General features: G+C 37.9%; 1 protein-coding gene across 6 annotated transcripts; it reads left to right on the top strand.

Annotated features, from left to right (window-relative positions):
* The first annotated feature begins 1,170 nt into the window (after positions 1-1,170).
* On the top strand, positions 1,171-11,393 carry ddx4 (DEAD (Asp-Glu-Ala-Asp) box polypeptide 4). Of its 6 annotated transcripts, none has more exons than XM_037762258.1 (23): positions 1,172-1,340; positions 3,007-3,037; positions 3,144-3,186; positions 4,858-4,905; positions 4,985-5,038; positions 5,224-5,244; positions 5,328-5,390; positions 6,272-6,316; positions 6,433-6,459; positions 6,608-6,652; positions 6,802-6,837; positions 6,917-6,952; positions 7,041-7,085; positions 7,188-7,330; positions 8,051-8,203; positions 8,287-8,441; positions 8,587-8,716; positions 8,808-8,974; positions 9,053-9,198; positions 9,500-9,599; positions 9,676-9,946; positions 10,722-10,826; positions 10,943-11,393. In XM_037762258.1, the coding sequence occupies exons 2-23, from the start codon at positions 3,017-3,019 to the stop codon at positions 11,027-11,029; spliced, it is 1,941 nt and encodes a 646-aa protein (XP_037618186.1). In that variant the 5' UTR covers positions 1,172-1,340; positions 3,007-3,016; the 3' UTR covers positions 11,030-11,393. The 6 variants fall into 6 exon arrangements, with proteins under 6 accessions (XP_037618190.1, XP_037618189.1, XP_037618186.1 ...); XM_037762259.1 differs by lacking the exon at positions 1,172-1,340 and adding an exon at positions 1,857-1,880 and having other exon boundaries at positions 10,943-11,029; XM_037762260.1 differs by lacking the exon at positions 1,172-1,340 and adding an exon at positions 1,957-2,184 and having other exon boundaries at positions 10,943-11,029.
* The last annotated feature ends 1,166 nt before the right edge of the window (positions 11,394-12,559 follow it).

Below are 12,559 nucleotides of genomic sequence, written 5' to 3'. Positions count from 1 at the left end.
GTGTAACCGGACGTTTTGCTTATATGCAACTCCTCTAACTTGATATTCATGTAGTTGTAGTTACTGACCATGGCCACAAGAGGGCATAAAAACCCTTTTCTGGATGATGTTACGTAGATAATTTTACTGAGACAAGCAAATAATCGGATCTAGTGTTAGAATAGATCTAAATGATTTAAAGTCATATTTTTACTTACAAAATGATCTAAAGTTATATTTTTACTTGTGAAATGATCTAAAGTCCTATTTTTTACTTATAAATGATCTAAAATCATATTTATTACTTATAAAATTATATAAAGTCATATTTTTTACTTACAAAATATCTAAAGTCATATTTATTACTTATAAAATTATATAAAGTCATATTTTCTACTTATAAAATTATCTTAAGTCATATTTTTTACTTTTAAAATGATCTAAAATCATATTTTTTACTTATAAAATTATATAAAGTCATAATTTTTACTTACAAATTATCTAAAGTCATATTTATTACTTATAAAATTATATAAAGTTATATTTTCTATTTATAAAATTATCTTAAGTCATATTTTTTACTTTAAAAAATTATCTAAAATCATATTTTTTACTTATAAAATAATCTAAAGTCATATTTTTTACTTATAAAATTATCTTAAGCAATATTTTCTACTTATACAATTTTATAGTCATATTTTTTACTTATAAAATTATTTTATTATTTTATCTTATTTTCTAATGAGCGTAAATCTGTGATGGGGACTGTGATTAAGGACATTATATGGGAATAATCAAAGATTAAAGACACTGTGACATGTTGACTCTCTTTATATTAACTCTATTATGTCTATTATTATTCTATTTATTTGCAGAATCTAATTCTGCTGCTTTTCCTCTGGTTATATATGTAAGTCTTCTCACATGCAAACAGTTGGATGTTTCACCTGATAATCTTATTGCCAACAAGTCTCTTCGACAGGTAACCCTCTTCAAATGCATGCGTTTTGATGTGATGCTGTTTTTGGTTAATTTTACTTGAGCTCAAAGCAAAACTAGAAAAATGCATAATATCTGTTTTTCTCCATGCAGGCTGTGAACAACTTTAAGAATGAGACAGGATACACCACAACAACAGGAACAACACAAGATCAATTCATCTTTAGTCGTATTTACAAAAAATAATCCAGTTGGGCGGGAAAGCAGCGGACCTGGCAACCCTGAGCTCGGCAGGTCAGTGTCGTGTGCAACACGTCGACTCTCTCTGATGAACCGAGCAGCGACCTGACTGACTGAGCGGAGCGACGCCACGAAGAAAGAGATAAATCATCATATTACACCTGAAGAAGCGTTTAAAAAAGGTATGGTTATGCACGATAGCTAGTAGTTGTTGTCGCAAACCATTTCAGAGAACAGAAAGGACGTTTAGTCAACGTTTTATTCTACTTTATTAACGCCCAGTTAGTTAGCTCATGTTACCTAGCGCCACACCCTGCTAATGCTAATGCTAACACGCGTTAGCCTTCTAAACATGACCGTCACCTTCACAAGGTCACGTCATCTTAACAACCACTAGTCTTTAAAAATGTCATGTTGAAGCATTAGTGAGCTGTCCCGTTTTTTTATCAGGATTAGACATAAATAGCGCTCAGATAATTTTGCACACTTTGCTAGCAAAGAAATGGGTGATGTTAGCAACGATGTTAGCTAGTACGTTACAAGGCCCCTTAAAGGAGACTAGTACACGGGGCTTGAGGTGTTGGGTACAGCGCATGCGCAGTGCAACTCAAGCTGCGTTACGATTGGCTCAATTACGACGAGCACAGACCAGATTCTTCTGCGCAAGTGCAATACCCACCGGAGATATGACGCTTGACCCAGCCTCCTTTACATAGGCCTTGGTACGTTAGCAACGATGTTAGCTAATACGTTAGCTACCGTTAGTTTGCCTTGATAACGTTGGTGGTTAAGGGGTTATGTTTAGGCTAATGTTCGCACATTTAAAAGTACAGTTTGTCGTGTATAACGTGATGGATTTCATGTTGTATTATACTAGTTGGTTCGCCCACAGTTTGATGTCACATCTGGTGTTTTAGCTAAAGTTAGCTTAACAGTTGCCTTGCTGAAAGCACGAGGTCGGTGACGGTTCACAAGTCACGCGGTGCCTAAAGCCACATGTTTAACTTCACTGTTGGGGAACAGAAGGAAAAGCTTTAATCAAGACATTCATAAGCTTCCAAATAATTAATATTACATTAACTTGGATGATATTTATTTGTACTTTTTGCTGTCCCATCATATGTGACGTTGGTTGTTACTCTAAGTCAGGGGTCAGCAACCTTTACTATCAAAAGAGCCATTTTAGGCAAAATTTTAAAAAAAGAATCTGTCTGGAGCCACAAAACATTTGATCATTGTGATGAAGGTAACACAGTTTAAAGTCTAAGTATATAAATTATAACTCTAATGCAGTGAGGGCCAAAGTGCAAATGTACTGCGGAGTATTAGGGCCACATTGAGGGGAAAAAACATCTGAGATTTACAGAATAAAGTCAGAATATTACGAGAAAATAAGTCGTAATATTATGAGAATAAAGTAATAACTTTACGAGAGAGAAAAAAGAAAATACGTAAAATTGATACTTTATAATATTATGACTTTATTCTCATGATACTATGACTTTTTCTCGTAAAGTTATGACTTTATTTTCATAATATTCCGACTTTTTTCTCGTAAACTTATGACATTATTCTCGTAATATGACTTTATTCTCGAAATCTCAGATTTATTTATTTTCCTCAAAGTGGCCCTAATACTCCGTCGTACCATAGACCTACAACAATGATAAATAAAAATGAAAATGTAAACCAAAAAAAATTATTAATTTCCATTTTTAAAAATCCACAGTGAGCCACTGGAGAGGGGCCGAAGTGGCTCCGGAGCCGCAGGTTGCTGATCCCTGATCTAAAGCAACAGTAATATAGTTCTTGTATCTGAATGTTGACCTTGTGTTTTTAATTCTTTAGGTGATCAAAAATGGACGAGTGGGAAGAAGAGGTAAGTGCCCTTAAAAATAAGTAGTTTGCTAATTATGTCCAGCTTTGTTTTTCATGCCATGGAACCAGATGGTCAACACCTGATCTGAATTTACTCATCGTTACAGGGAACTAGTACTACTGCACCAACCAGCCACACCTCAAGTGAAGGTATGTTTACTGCTCTGTATGCAAATTATTCAATGGCAATTATTTGCCATTGCATTGTAAGCTTTAATAGTATTTATTCTACTAAACCCAAGTTTTTATACAGTCAAATTACCAAATGCAGGGACGTTCACAGTCATTTCACTGGAACAGCAGGTGATGGCCAAATCATTTCACCTCACCTGAAATCGAATGCCTTAAAAAAGGTAATTTATCGTGCCATCAATCATTGGAATAGCTGCCCTCTTTACATCCGTCAATCCTCTAACAAATCCTCATTCAAATACCATCTAAGAATACATTACTTAAGCAGCTGATCGATAGTCCAGTGTTGGTAATGTATGTTTTTTCTTTTGTTCATTTTCCATGATGATGGGCCTTGAGGCTAAATGGTTGTGGAAGATGTGTATGAATGAGAACATTTATATATGTTTCGAAAATGTAAATGTTATTAGTGTAACACAAATATGATGTTGTGTATATAGTATGCATGTGATAAATGTAATGTACTTGATTTCGGACCCCAGGAAGGACTAGCTGGTGCCATTGGTATCAGCTAATGGGGATCCTTTTTAAATAAATAAATAGTGCTTGTACATAGTGTTGTCACAATACCAGAATTCTGATACGATACCCTGCCTAAATATCTCGATATGATACTGAAACGATACCACGGCAAAAATCTAAAACATCAGGAAAAGTAATGGAATAATAGATGACAGAACATGGAACTTAAAATAATATTTTATTAACTAAAAACGTATTAATTTAACGAATGAAGTGGTATGCAGTAATCTGTTGTCCCCCTTACTTAAGTTTGTGATTTCTTTGATAATCAATTTTATACTTGCATTTATTTTTGATCATGCACACATATTTACATTTCATCTGTATTCTTATTTCTATCTTTCTTTTAGCTTATCTATGTTTATATATATTTGTATTCTAAAACAGAACAACTGTAATTTCCCCCGGGATTAATAAAGTATTTCTGATTCTGATATCACTTATTAAACAGCGTTTAGTAAGGCAGCGCCTAAAACAGCACCTCCCGCTGGCACATTAGTAACAGTTAAGGCGGGGAGTGGTACTGCAGCACGGAAGACGAGGCTCCCAAAACAAAAAAACAACGAAATGATAATAAATTCAGATGAAGTTCTGTGAGAAGTTGATGAGAGAAAAGCTGCTAAAATCAGGAAGACACCACAGTAACTGTAGAAAGAGCTGTGGTGTGAAGAGAGAAAAGAGTCACTCTCACTGGACTGCATTTCCTCTCCGTCCATTTCACATTACAGAGAAACACAGTAAAATAATACTTTAATATTAATAATACTCCATCCTTCTGGTTATCACTACAGTTTATTTTTTTGACCGCTTGCTCCCACCAGCAGCAAAGTTATAACTGCCTGGTCCCGCACACGGTCATTCTTAAAGTATCGATACTAATAAAACGGGGTATCGTTTTTAACGGCAGGATATCACGATACCTTTCTAGTATTGGTATACCGTGCAACACCACTTGTACATCCACTGTTAACGTGAAATTAACTGTTCTGTCCTTTCACATCTGCTGAAATCCCTTCTTGTAACTGCAAATAAAGGGTACTTGGAATTAGAATAATTTGTTACCTATTTAAGTTAAGATGATGAATTGTTGGACATGAACACTTTTAGTTACCCAAGGAGGCTCCTGGAACAGTGATGGTGGCGAATTTGGAAGGGGTAAGTGTGGAAAGGATGAGCAATGACCATCTCCACCCTAGAGGACATCGATGAAGAATGTTTTTCTGTTTCTCTACAGGTCGTGGTGGAAGAGGCCGAGGCAGACAAGGAGGATTTAAAAGCTTCTCTTCAGGTTCCCATGCATCTCATTTAACAAGCAGTAAAATCCTTGTTAGTCAAGTGACTGAATATATATAAATTCTTCTTTAAAGGAGTTTAAATTAATGCATAGATTGAGATAGCTTTGATTAAGTTGAACTCCATGGTCATTGTAAAAGGGTTTAATCTAATTTTGGTGCTTTGACCTTTGTTTTGTAGGTCCTGATGAGAATGGGAATGGTAAGCACAGCAGTATTATATTAACTGGTGTCAGCAGTTGCTCAGTCCTTGGTGCTACTGACCTTCCAATTTGTTCTATACAGATGGGGACAGCTGGAACAATACAGGAGGAGAAAGAGGCGGTTTCAGAGGTAGAGGTGGCAGAGGTGAGACATAACTTCATTCCACTTCAGATTTGACTGACGTGTATGAGTTGTCATTAACTGGGTTACCTGAATGAACAAAAACCTGGTAGTAAATGTTCAAATACTTAGTCTCTACTATAGAGTAGGGATGTACGATTTATCGGTTGCTGATATAATTTTTTCAAAAACCTGTTAACTCTCCGTCACGCACTTATAGGCCTATTAATGTGTTGATCTTGCATGACAAAACTTCATTCTCAAATCAAAGCTTCGATTGTTAAAAGATGACATTTGCTGAGCCAGCATGGCAATATCTAATTCAATATGTATATTAATAAAATCCTTTTAACGGACTAGTATTTCTGGTGCCGACTAGTGAAGGTACAGCCCTACATAAGATAAGTTGAAAGTCTTGTAGACTTTGACCAGATAAAACTTGTAAATCTAAAAATATACTGTTTTCCGCTTCACATTTTTGCATTTCTAAAATTAATAATATCGGTTAACGTGGCCCTGAAATTCCATATCCGTGCGTCTCTACTTTAGAGGTTTTAGACATGATGGAATACTCTATTGAAACCTGTTGTGAATATCAAACATTAGGCCCCTGTAGGCTTGAACGAACACTCTAAGGTTTTCTTGGAGGAAGGATTCCAACAGCTTCACAAAGGGAAAATAATCAAAACATTCAAGAAACTTTACAAACCACAAACATTACGAGAAGCATCCTGGATGAGACGGGGGTTCCAGAGACAATTGTACCATTATGAAGTCGTCCATTAAACCTTCTGAACAATATGAAGAGCAAATACTGTATCATATTAGCGTATTATGTTTATTCCTTTGAATGCTTTGCACTGTTTATGAAATTGTGTGTCCTGACAGCATGTTTATTGTATCAGGGCGCGGCAGAGGATTTGGCAGGACAGATAGCAGTGAATTCGATGGTAATGTTTTCATATGTGTGGTTCTAAGACCGCTGGAATCAGGTCTATTCTTAGTGCAACTGACCTAAAGACATTTCAGCCTAGTACATGAATTGCCTTGATTTCTTTTTTCACAGGAGACGATGATGAAGTGTGTGAAAATGGTAGGTTTTTTTTCTTCTCTTTTCTTTTGTTAGTCCCCCACACAAAGTACAAAAACAGGTTGACTGTTGTAATTTTCCACAAAGGAATAGCTTTTTTTAATCTACTGTACGTGAATCTTTGTATTTCAATACTGTATGTTCCGAACAGGGTTTAGAGGAGGAAGACGAGGCAGCAGAGGAGGTTTCAGACGAGGTATTTCTCAATTCAGTCCTGTTATAGTAAAGCAGGACAGCTTTAGCTTGAAGTTCTGAAATACAGAGAAATGTATTGCCAAATTAAGTGATCCAGTCTTAACTTGAAATGTGATGAGCACATCATTAATGGTGGATAATGTGTTGAAGGTGGTGACCAGGGTGCCAGAGGAGGCTTTGGAGGAGGTAAATGACCAGTTCCTTAACCTTTTGGATGAGTCACTGTCATGTTGGTAAATGTTGAGTGTGTCTTGTATCATTGCAGGCTACCGTGGGAGAGATGAGGAGTTCTTTGCTCAAGGTTGTAATGTTTTTTAAATGATTAACTGATTTAGCCATTCAGTTGGGAAACATTTCACTGATGTGACCGACATCTGTTTCTGATACAGGGGAAGATAAAGATCCAGAAAAGAAGGATGAAAACGAGGGTGAAAGTAAGTTAAACTGTTCAATGTAAATATATTCGGCAGTCCTGCAGTATGATTAAGCTTGTGCCACTCCTGCACCACATAATTAATTTGTTTTGTGATCCGCAGGACCGAGGGTCACGTATGTTCCCCCATCCCTCCCCGAAGATGAAGACTCCATTTTTGCCCACTATGAGAAAGGCATCAACTTTGACAAGTATGATGACATCATGGTAGATGTCAGTGGAACCAACCCACCGCCGGCTATCATGGTAAGAAGTTCTGAAATAATAAGTTAATTCATGAATTAGTTGATATACAGTAGCTGGACTATTTGTTGAAGCTGGTTCGTAAGACAAAATAAGCAATTAACCCTCTGAGAGGCACAATAGATGTTTTGTCCTTTTTAGGGAGGAGGGTACAGGGGGTCTTTAGGGGGACACAGCAGGTCAACAGTAGATGTCACGTAGAAGTGGTGTACATCATCTGAAAGCTGAGAACCTGGAGATTAATTTGAGATGCGGCTCAGCACTGTGTCAAATTGTTCCAGTCATGAATCAGGAATAAACATTAATTAATTAAAATAAATTGTATAAGTGTATAAGGGCTTAGGACATTATGGTGGCCATCCCCGCGCTCTATTGTGTCTCATAAGTTGTTGCAGCAATTTTTGGTGTTGATACCATTTGTTATACAGATTTGGTGCTAAATTGAACAATTTTTTTACCACTGGAGAATTGATAAAAATAATCAATTATCCCTCCAAAATACCAGTGGACGTACTGGTGCTGTGTTGTGGCTGAAGATGTTTTATCTTGCCTGACAAGCTGCCAGCTCACTGGGATGTCTAACAATAAGATCTACAGACCTTGCATTATTACTTAACTAGAGTGTAACCTTATGACAACAAATATGAATTGTCCCTTGAAGCTGGTGTGTTTCATCTGTTGTATAAGTCTGCTCAGGCAACAAATCAAGCCTTTTTCCTTCAGACTTTTGAAGAGGCAGCATTGTGCGAGTCCCTGAGAAAAAATGTCAGCAAGTCGGGTTATGTGAAGCCGACACCTGTGCAGAAGTACGGCATGCCAATCATCTCTGCTGGCAGAGATCTCATGGCCTGTGCACAGACTGGATCTGGTAAAACGGTGAGATGAGAGAGAGAGAGAAACACTTGTCTTGTAAAAAAAAAAAAATTGGATTGAGTATAAAGTCATCTTCCCTCCTCCAGGCTGCATTCCTGCTCCCTATTCTGCAGCAGCTGATGGCTGATGGTGTGGCCGCCAGTTCCTTCAGTGAGGTGCAGGAGCCTGAAGCCATCATTGTGGCCCCAACAAGGGAGCTCATCAACCAGATTTACCTGGAGGCCAGGAAGTTTGCCCATGGGTATGTTTAGACGGTGGCTTTGACAAAGTGTTTTATGATGAGTTAACAAGGCAATTACGCTAGTCTTTGTTCGGTGAAAGAGAGAAACTTGAATTCAGAAGGTGTACGGTTGTATTTTTTAATCTGTGTCCTCTGACTGTTGTAGGACATGTGTGCGTCCAGTAGTGGTATATGGTGGAGTCAACACTGGACACCAAATACGAGACATCTTAAGGGGGTGCAATGTGGTGTGTGGAACCCCAGGGAGGCTGTTGGACATGATAGGAAGAGGAAAGGTAAATTAAGTCAGAATTTTCAAACATTTGATGTTTGAAGTTATACAGTCTGTAGTTGAAGAAGTGTAACTGAATGGTGTATGTGCTCCAGGTTGGGGTGAGTAAGCTGCGGTACTTGGTGCTGGATGAGGCTGACCGGATGTTGGATATGGGTTTTGAGCCTGACATGCGCCGCCTGGTGGGCTCCCCTGGAATGCCGTCCAAAGAGAACCGCCAGACTTTGATGTTCAGTGCCACCTACCCTGAGGACATCCAGAGGTCTGCTCCTTGACCAACCACATATTTTACTGCAGAAGTGAGCTTAGCATGTATGAATATGGAAGTGTGCTTTTGCAGGATGGCGGCTGACTTCCTCAAGACCGACTATTTGTTCTTGGCTGTGGGTGTGGTGGGCGGAGCCTGCAGTGATGTGGAGCAGACGTTTGTCCAAGTCACCAAGTTCTCCAAGAGGGAGCAGCTCCTTGACTTTCTCAAGACCGTTGGTAAAGTTTTTTCGTAGCTGTTTTACTTTCCAACGTTAAGAAAACCTCTAAGTATAAGCAAGGACAAGAATTTATTGTTTAATGTATAATTAGAACCCTATCAGCTAAGACTAGACACAAAAAGGCTTTAGACCGTACTGCTTGCAGCAGACCCATATACCCAGTTATGGGTCACCAAAGCTTCACAGGTGCTGCTCTTGTAGGACTGAATAATGCATTACAGCTCAACATGTACAGTAACTTGTCCACAATGGAGCATGAGCTGGTGGTGTTTGTCTTAGTCTTGATTTTGGTGTTGCAGGAGCGGAGCGCACCATGGTGTTTGTGGAGACCAAGAGACAAGCTGATTTCATTGCCACTTATTTGTGCCAGGAGAAGGTTCTGACCACCAGCATTCATGGGTAAGTGACGTGTCTAGAATCCTATATTTCCATTTCTGTTTGAATGCAGATAGTAATGTGTTGTGTTGTCTGGCAGTGACCGCGAGCAGCGGGAGCGAGAGCAGGCTCTGGCAGACTTCCGCTCCGGCAAATGTCCCGTCCTGGTGGCAACCTCTGTAGCTGCCCGCGGTCTGGATATTCCAGATGTACAGCATGTGGTGAACTTTGACCTCCCCAACAACATTGATGAATATGTCCACCGTATTGGGAGAACTGGCCGCTGTGGTAACACCGGAAGGGCGGTGTCTTTCTATGACCCTGAAGCTGATAACCAACTGGCCCGCTCCCTCGTCACAATCCTGTCCAAGGTAATCCACATTCATACTGAGCCTGCTATTTCATTAACAAGCAGTAATAGCTAGGGGTGGGGGAAAAAATAGATTCACCTATGTATCGTGATTTTATATTTTTTTATGATTTTGAAATCAATTTGAATTTGACGTGGATTCGACCTGCACCCTCCCATGTCCATCCAATCCAGCGTGGTAAACACTACACATCCAGTAAAGGATGGAAACACTTTGGTTGTCACACATTGCAGGAAAATCAGAGCTAGACATCACAGCTAAAGCTGCATGCTAACTCTGTCACGGACAGGAAGTTAGAGGAAGTCGACACGTGGGACTACATCCGATTTTCAAAATAAGGTGTTAACAAAGGGAACTGTATATACAAAATACATATATATGACTGATATAATTGACTTCAGGACGTCTCTGACAGCATACATGCTGAAAATCAAACATTTTAATGTATTAATTTAGATATTTTTCAAAGTAAAAGTCCCTAGAAGTGTATGATTTAACTTTTTCCCATGGTCTAGTATTAAAAAAAAGTTAACATAAATCCTAATATTGAATCGTAATACCTAAAAATCGCAATACGGCACTCAAGTATCGTGATGGTATTGAATCAGGAGATAGGCACATCGTCCCAGCCCTAGTAATAGCCTGCATGAGTTATCCCCCCTGAGAAATCACTATTCAGTCATTGACAGTACAGGAATAATGCATCACTAGGAAGGACTTAAAGCACTGTCAGTGTGGGCCTTCATTGTTTCCATATGTTGACTTGGATTGACAGGCCCAGCAGGAAGTGCCCTCATGGTTAGAGGAGTCTGCGTTCAGCGGTCCTGGAGCAGGCTTCAACCCCTCCAGGAAGGGCTTTGCCTCCACAGACTCCCGGAAGGTAACTGGATTGACTCTTCTGTTTTATAATCACTGTTTTTTTTCTCTCTGGAGTCTTTGTGATGTCAGTGTAACTGTCTGTCCTCACACCGTCTTCTGTCCTCACTGTGTCTTCAGGGAGGATCTTTCCAAGAAAAGGATGTGAGAAGCCAGCCGGCTGCTCAGACTGCTGCTGCGACTGCAGATGAAGAAGAATGGGAATAGAGGAAATATTAGAGCAACATATCCACACAGCATTGAGTTATTTTTCTTTTCACATGTTCAGCTTGTTGTAGTTTTATCAAAGTATTTTTGTTTGAAGGGGGGAAAAAAGGTTAAATGTTGAGCGAGATGTTAAACGGGGAAACCAGGTCTCGTTTATGACGCGACAACTTAATCGGTCTTCAGTGACTGGCATATTGTGGCAAATTTGTTTTATTTTTTATATCATCACTTGCATTTATAACAAAGTTAATAAGGAAAACAATGTGTCTGACCAAAAGACAAAACTTAAGGATGTCATATTCCAACTATATTTTGTTTCCATAAAGGTCACCAATAAATAAGTATTTGTTCAAAGCAAAGCCTACATTTATTGTCAAATGTGTTGTGTATGGTGTTATGACTCAATTTTGAGGTACTTGTTCTTTTCCTGAGTATTTTATTTGATACTTCTACTCCACTACATTCACTTCAGCTGAATAAAAGCCTCTTGGATCAGCTGGAAAATGCATCCTCACAAAGCTGAAACCAGCATGAAAAGTTGACCTTTACTTGTAGTGGGGTATTTAGACAGTGTGGTATTAGTATGAATCATACATGTGAATGAATATGGAGTTTTGAACTATCTCCATAGCAAAAATGTTATTTTCTTTTTTATAAGTACCTATTATGACACAAAAATACATTTCTTTTCTCTGTCAGTCGGGTGTTGTGAATGATGAATGGTTGACACTTGATTATCAGATCAAATGAAAATGTATCACTATTTTTCAATTCACATTCATTTTCATCACTTTTCTTCAACTAATTTTTGTTACTTTCACCCTTTAGGCCACTTTCCTTACATGATAAATGGCAATTTTGTGTTGTGAATGATGAATGTAAGATGGTGAAAATGATGAAACGTGGCTCTGTTTTTATCACATCATGACTGTTTTAATCAAATCGGCTTTAAATGAATCAAACTGATCATTTATCTTGATAATTTATCACTCCATTTTTCAATTTGCATCTATTTTTACAGCTCCAGTTTTCATCACCTCCATTTTTATCATTTAATTTTTGTTATTTCCACCCCTCTATTTATTTCAAGAGTTCATGTTCAGATTTTTCACTACAATTCTGCAAAAATATATTACAGTATAAAAATAATATAAAAATGAATGATACATTTTACAACAAATAAAATGTAAGGAAAGGAAAAGATGAACAAAAACACAATAAAAAACATTCGGGGTCTGTTGGAATAAATTTAAAATGAATAGTTTTAGTCAATTTAGAATTTGGGGATTTTAAGTTATCAATAATGGTCAAATATGTTTTAAGGTGCTTCTCTTAATACATCAATGCCAATTAGTTGGTTACTGCACAGATATACAGTAGGCATACTTATTAATTATCTAGACGTAAAATTGGCATAATTTTTTTTTAATGCACGCAGTCAGTTAATTGAATATGATATAGATTGGAACAAAATAAATACTGCAATATGTGCTAGTGGCAGGCTAAAAAAATACCAACAATATACTGTGT

The sequence above is a fragment of the Sebastes umbrosus genome, chromosome 24, assembly GCF_015220745.1.
Source record: "Sebastes umbrosus isolate fSebUmb1 chromosome 24, fSebUmb1.pri, whole genome shotgun sequence".
Lineage (NCBI taxonomy): Eukaryota > Metazoa > Chordata > Actinopteri > Perciformes > Sebastidae > Sebastes > Sebastes umbrosus.
Note: the sequence above shows the minus strand (reverse complement) of the source record. Positions and strands in the feature narration are given on the sequence as shown.